This window comes from Pundamilia nyererei, unplaced genomic scaffold (assembly GCF_000239375.1).
Source record: "Pundamilia nyererei isolate P.nyererei 1_Seehausen unplaced genomic scaffold, PunNye1.0 scaffold00159, whole genome shotgun sequence".
NCBI lineage: Eukaryota > Metazoa > Chordata > Actinopteri > Cichliformes > Cichlidae > Pundamilia > Pundamilia nyererei.
Window position 1 is genome coordinate 379,414 of NW_005187560.1, and position 6,262 is coordinate 385,675.

The following is a 6,262-nucleotide window of genomic DNA, read 5'->3' on the forward strand; positions in this document are numbered from 1 at the left end:
TATATATATATATATATATATATATATGGACACACACACACCACAAGTTTGCCTTCCTTCAGTGGAGTCTGACAGGAATGAGGTCAGGCACACGGATCCTCATTGCACATTATTATTATTATTATTATTACCAGTTTTTTTTTCTTTTTTATTCAGCCAATGGCAAGAGGAGGTGGGAGTGGTCCGACTCAAAAATCGGGATGGCGACAGGTGCTGATTGGCGCTCACGTCTCGCGATAAAGCTATAAAAGGGCGAGGTTCTCGTTGTTGTGTTTACAGTAATATCAGGGAGCTCGCAGGGAAACAGGGAGACTATGAGAAAGCGCAGCAGCTCCATTCAGCCACATGGTCTCTCAGCCGCACGGAAGAGCTGCGCTGCTCACAGCCAGGTTCACGTAAGGGACTCGCACTGCTGCGGCCCACAGCGGCGCGCTTTCAGCCTTGCTCTGCGAGTGTTCAGCCGCACAGGCAGTTGAAAATTAGTTTCCGGATTATTAGTTAAAAAAAAACTGTCGCTGAGAAGCGCAGAAGAAGAAAAGTTAAGAAACCCGAGCGTCTCCAAAGCGTGCTGAACTGAAAAGAGAGAGACAGACTTGGATGGACTTTTTTTGTTTAGAGACCTGCTCACAGCAGTGCTCCGACTCCAACAAGAAGTGAGGAATACGTTTTTGAAAAACTTTGTGAAAGCACTGAGCGGTGTTTTCAGACACTTTGGAGAGAGATGGTGCAGCACATAAGCCAGACAGAGAGCGCCCACGCTCATTCCCCCGGCGGGGACTCCACGGACACGGGAGAGATGGACCTGGAGATGGATGCGTCTCCTACCCCGGGGTCCCCCTCCTCCCGGGAGCGGAGCGACTTGGCGTGGTGCAAAACTCCGACGGGACACATCAAGAGACCCATGAATGCGTTCATGGTGTGGTCCCAGATCGAAAGGAGGAAGATCATGGAGCAGTCGCCGGACATGCACAACGCGGAGATCTCCAAGCGGCTCGGGAAACGCTGGAAGCTGCTGAAAGACACGGACAAGATCCCGTTCATCCGTGAGGCGGAGCGGCTCAGGCTCAAACACATGGCCGACTATCCAGACTACAAGTACCGGCCCAGGAAGAAAGTGAAGTCAGGGAGCGGGGCGAGTAAGCAGGCGGACCGCGGGGAGAAGAGCGGGGAGCGCGGCGCCAAGTCCGGGGTCAAGAGAAGCCCCGCGTCCAAAGGAGTGAGCAGGACGCACAAGCAGGGGGGCGTGAGGAGCGCGGCGGCGCAGGACTACGCCTCTCCCGGTGACCACCAGTCGCTCTTCAAATCCAGGTCAGTGTCCGGGGCCAGGCAGATCCCGGAGAAGCGCAGCGGAGAGGCTCGGCGCGCGCACATGTTCGGAGGGGCTGGCAGCCTGGAGAGCGGGCCTCCGTCCGTGGGAGTCCCGGCCAGTCCCGCCTTGAGCAGCTCGGCGGAGTCCAGCGACCCGCTCAGCCTGTACGAAGAGCAGAGCCCGGCGGCCAGCGAGACCTCGCACACCGCGCGCCTCAGGTACACCCGCCCTTCTTCTCCAACACCGTCGGCCTCTCACTCCTCCTCCTCCGTCTCGTCATCGGATGAAGAGTTCGAAGACGAGCGGCTCGACCTGAACCCGAGCCCCGGCTTTGAGAGCATGTCTCTGGGCGGCATGGGCTTCTCCGACGCGGAGCTGGACCGGGACTTGGACTGGAGCTTCGGGGAGTGCGGGGCGGGCTCCCACTTCGACTTCTCCGACTACTGCACCCCAGAGGTCAGCGAGATGATCTCAGGAGACTGGCTGGAGTCGACCATCTCCAATTTGGTGTTCACCTACTGAAAGGTGGGAGAGAAGCGCGACGCCCGCCCCACCACCACCCGCCCAGCAACGTTTTGAACTGTTCAAACCCACCCCACCCGACACCTCAGACAGGCGTGTGCGTCCACACCAGAAGATTCCCGCTGTTCTTTCACTAAATGAGGGAGAGTGAAAACGGGAAAGAAAAGGGTAGGCCTGTGTGCGCGTTGAAGCCCAGGCACGCGCTGCTCACAGACTTGTTGGAACTGCGCTCCGTGCGCTTGACGGGAACGCGCAGACCTGTGGGGAGGAGGGGGGGGGGTGCTTAGTTTGCATTTGGACTCAGAGGAGGAGTGAATGTAAGCAGAGACCAGTGATACAGACTCGAGCTCGACTGTTCAACCCAATCCGCACAGGATGAAGACTGAGACTGAACATTTAAACATTAATGTTATTTTTGAGGTCGGGACACTTACTGGAGAGCTCGTCGTGTTGGGGTTTTTTATTTGTTTGTTTAAAGATAGCCAATTCACATTGACCATCGAGTTGCTATTCAGGTGTAGTTTTTTTTTCCGAACTAGAAATGTTTTTAATATCAGCAAGCATGCCCTCCACGTTGAGGAGGATTTTGTTGTTGTTTTAAATGCGTAAAAAGGAAGAAAAAAAGTTCATTGCTGCGTAATTACGCAATTTGTGTGACCATAGGACTCAATTCACGATCACCAGCTTCTCTTTCAACGGCAGGACTTTAAACATAGACTGACTCCAAACTTCAGAAGCCCCTTTTCTGAACACTTTTTAAAACACTCAGTGCACAATTCAGGACCAATGCTTTTTCCTCTCCCCCTGACGCGCATTCTTTCTGCCTAGTGCTTCAACTTTGTAGTTTCTCTGTGTCAGATGACGGTTTTTTTTATATCGATGTATTTATACCGGCCAAACTTTTTTATACATAGAAGTATTGTTCTCGTACAGGTCTCGTTTGTGTTTGTGCACATAACACCTGTCTGTATCCAGCGCGGAAGGGCTAGAAGTGTATCTTATTTAAAACAAAACAACAAAAAAATGTCCGACTTCTCTCACTTTTATGGAGATTTGAGTGTGTCATGATTTTCTACTTGTATTTTTGTACAAAATCTATAGAGAAAAAAAGGAGGGGGACGTTTTTTTTTTCTTCTTCCGGCGAGTGGGTAGCCTACAACATTGTTGTTTGGATCTACATTGGTGTTTTAGTCGTGCAGAGAGAGGGAGGGGTGGGGGGTTTGTTTGGCACAATCTGACCTCACAGTGTTTACAGTATTTACCCACATGCTTCTTAATGGCACAGTGACTCCAGCTTCACCAGCGAAGTAAACAAAGCGCCACTGAGGCTCCCAGCCTGAGTGGTGACTGTGTTTCCAGTACAACACAGACCTAAAAGAAAGTTTAGGCACGAAAGATCCCAGAGAGTCACTGTTTGGATAGAGCTAATACCTCTGTGTGCTTTTTTTTTTTTTTTTAAATTATGGAGATAAGTTTTATTTGAACCACTGGATGGAATTTCACACTCATTCCACTTTTTGCCTAGACTTTTTTGGAGGGAGGGGAGATGTATGAAGTGCTTCATCTGTTATTGCGCAAATTGCATTGAAAAAAAAATAGTATTTAACCTTTCTGTACCTGTTGGCTAAGTATAGCAGGCTAATTGTTTTCCTATATTATGGCATGGCAAATAGCATTTGTATTTCAGATTCAGGTATATGTAGCTATAGCTGTTGTGTTTAAGATTTTTAAAGAATAATAACGAAATATTTATGTAAACTGACTGTACTATAAGCAAAGATTGTGTGTGTTTTTTTTTATGTATGATGATGATGATTGACAGGCACTAGGACAGCCATCTTTGGACATGTTGAAGATGATTGTGGTCCAGGAGTTTCTTTCCTTTCTTTTTTTATTTTTTCTTTTCTTAATTTTCTTTTAAAGATTTTTTTTTTCTAGCGTCCTTTTTTTTTCTTTCATTTGTGCAATATGCTGTGTATGATCATGTTTTGTCCAATCATGCCAATATCTGATGTTTTATGCTCAAAAACCAGCCAATGTTTGGGTCAATCACTGCCTCTCAGACCTCTGTACAGATTGTTGTTTTTTATTTTTTTTATTTTCTTCCAAGAAGGAAATAAAATCAGCTGGAACTGAAAATGTTTCTCGTCTGTGTATATACAAGTTTACTAGATTTTACATAGTTCGTACCTTCCTAGAGGACAAACATAAGCACCGCCGTGTGGTTAGCTGACAGCAGGCTCTCCAAAATCTCCAATCTGGTGTTTACATCCTGTCTGAGCATGAGCGTGCGTGAACATGTGTGCAGCTCACGGGGGTGTTTGCCGTAGGTAAGTGTGCAGCTGCAGACAGTGAATCAATAGGCACCCAGTGAATCGATAGGAGTGGTCTCCTTCTCTCTCGCTTACTCCATCTCATTCTGCACGTGCAAAAAACGTGGCTGCCATGGAAACACTGTATCCAAGAGAGAGGTTGCAATCCACTGGGGAGCAGTACGGCACTCGCCCGTGTGTGTGTGTGTGTGTGTGTGTGTGTGAGATGGATAAGGGGACACAGACTGATCCATCAGAGTGGGGTGGTGGGAGGGGGATAAAGGGGGGTGGCAGACATTTCTGCAAGGCATGACTGGAATAAAGGAGGCATGTGTCTGTGTGTGTGTGCCAAAGGGGGGGAGGGAAGGAGAGGGTAGAGAAGGGGGATGTTTGTCTGTCCTGGTGGATTGTGCAGGAGACTGCTCCCAAATCCAATTAATTCCTTCTGGATGCATTCATTTGTCTCCTACATCTGATGAGAGAGAGAGAGAGAGCCACACATGGAGAGAGAGCAAGAGAGACCCCTAAGGTTCAGCATTTAGTGTGTATCAATTTACGCCCTTTTCCACAAGAGACATTGGTAATTATTTCCATCTCCCCTCCTCTGTCAGGGGAGCATGGTCGTCTCCGGCTTTCCTCTGACATCTCAGCCTGGGTACTGAGAGGGAGATAAGGCATGGCCATTACAGGCAGCGCACCATCCCAAAGATGAGACACTGGCTCCCGGGATGTCTGCAATAAGCTTGACATTACTGTGGAAATGGTGTGTGAGGTGTTGTCTGAGGTGTTCACTCTGTTTCAGAAAGAGGAAAAAAAGTTCAGTCTGGTCCTCAGAGTGTGGGGATGAAAAAGACACATACTGAGGGTCAGTGCGGACTAGTTTGTTTGTCTCCTCTGTTAACCTGAGTGTGTCAGACACCATCAAGATCAAGTGACCGTGACTGCTTCAAATACAGGCCAACAATAAAATACCAGCCATCTGAACAAAGGTACACATTTTTAACCCTTTATTAATGAGTTCTTATTTTTTTATTTTATAAAATCATCACATGATTGAAGCACGATATGAAATGAAATTGTTTCATGTTTTTGCCTCTGTGCTCAATCTCAACATTTCTTACACATGTGACAGGAAAGAATCCGGGGAGCCAAATGTCACTACGTGAGAACAACTACCTGAATTTTTCCATTTTCTCCTGCTTTATATTGCGATTGAGAAACTGCTGGGTGTATGAAAAGCTGAGCATGAATGTGAGTGTGTGAATGGGTGAATGTGGTTTGTAATTAAATCCCTCTGAGCGGTTGATGAGATTGGAAGTGCAGCCCAGTTCAAGGCTAAATATTTTACTCTTCTGCAATTCTTTGACAAATAGCTGTAAAGTTTCAGATTCAGCTTTTACACACACACAGTAGAACATATAAGCTTAGAAAATAAATGGCTAAATCCATCACTGAATGTTTTCTGCTTTTAAAAGTAGACAATATTGGTGTCTAGTTAGGGCCTTCTTGCCATGTTTCCTTTGAAATGTACCAGCAAAGAGAAGTTTGTCCACTAAACTTTCTTACCTGACCAGTCCCTCTCATTTCTCTTGTGACACTTTTGTAAAGCCTTACCCAGCTTGATCTAAAAGTGTATTAAGCATAGACTGTATTTAAAAGATGGCATAACTACCATACCGTTAGTTAAAGTCATTCTTTAACTCCCCCGTTGTGAGCATCCTCACTGTCCCCATCTTTGTTTTCTGAAACTGGGCAGCGACACTCATGGGACAGATGTAGCTGTGAAACCAAGTGACACTGCCCACTTATTCAGTAACAACATTTAAACTAACAAAGAGCAAGTCCCACAGCCTGACCTGCTTTGTCCTCCTTATGGAAAGTAAGAAAGTGAACATCACTTGAGATAATAAATCCACCAGATAATTGTTTACTCAAGAGAGCCGAGGAGTGTCTTCCATGTAGACATCTACAGCTAATTTTTTTCTCGCCCCCCTGCTGGCTGTTAGAAGGAATGCAAGTTTATAAGGTACTCCAAAGCAAATAAATCAAAAGCTTGTTTCAGACAGTGAATAAACTGATTTTATTTTATTGTCTTTTGTGTCCGGCTGAACAAAGTGTT

The 6,262-nt window shown here is 46.6% G+C and overlaps 1 protein-coding gene across 1 annotated transcript; it reads left to right on the forward strand.

The window, feature by feature from the left end:
• Nucleotides 1-291: 291 nt before the first annotated feature.
• sox4a (SRY-box transcription factor 4a) lies at nucleotides 292-2,105 on the forward strand. Its single transcript, XM_005745464.1, has one exon. It carries the CDS (start codon nucleotides 722-724, stop codon nucleotides 1,829-1,831), a length of 1,110 nt encoding a protein of 369 aa, XP_005745521.1. The 5' UTR covers nucleotides 292-721; the 3' UTR covers nucleotides 1,832-2,105.
• The last annotated feature ends 4,157 nt before the right edge of the window (nucleotides 2,106-6,262 follow it).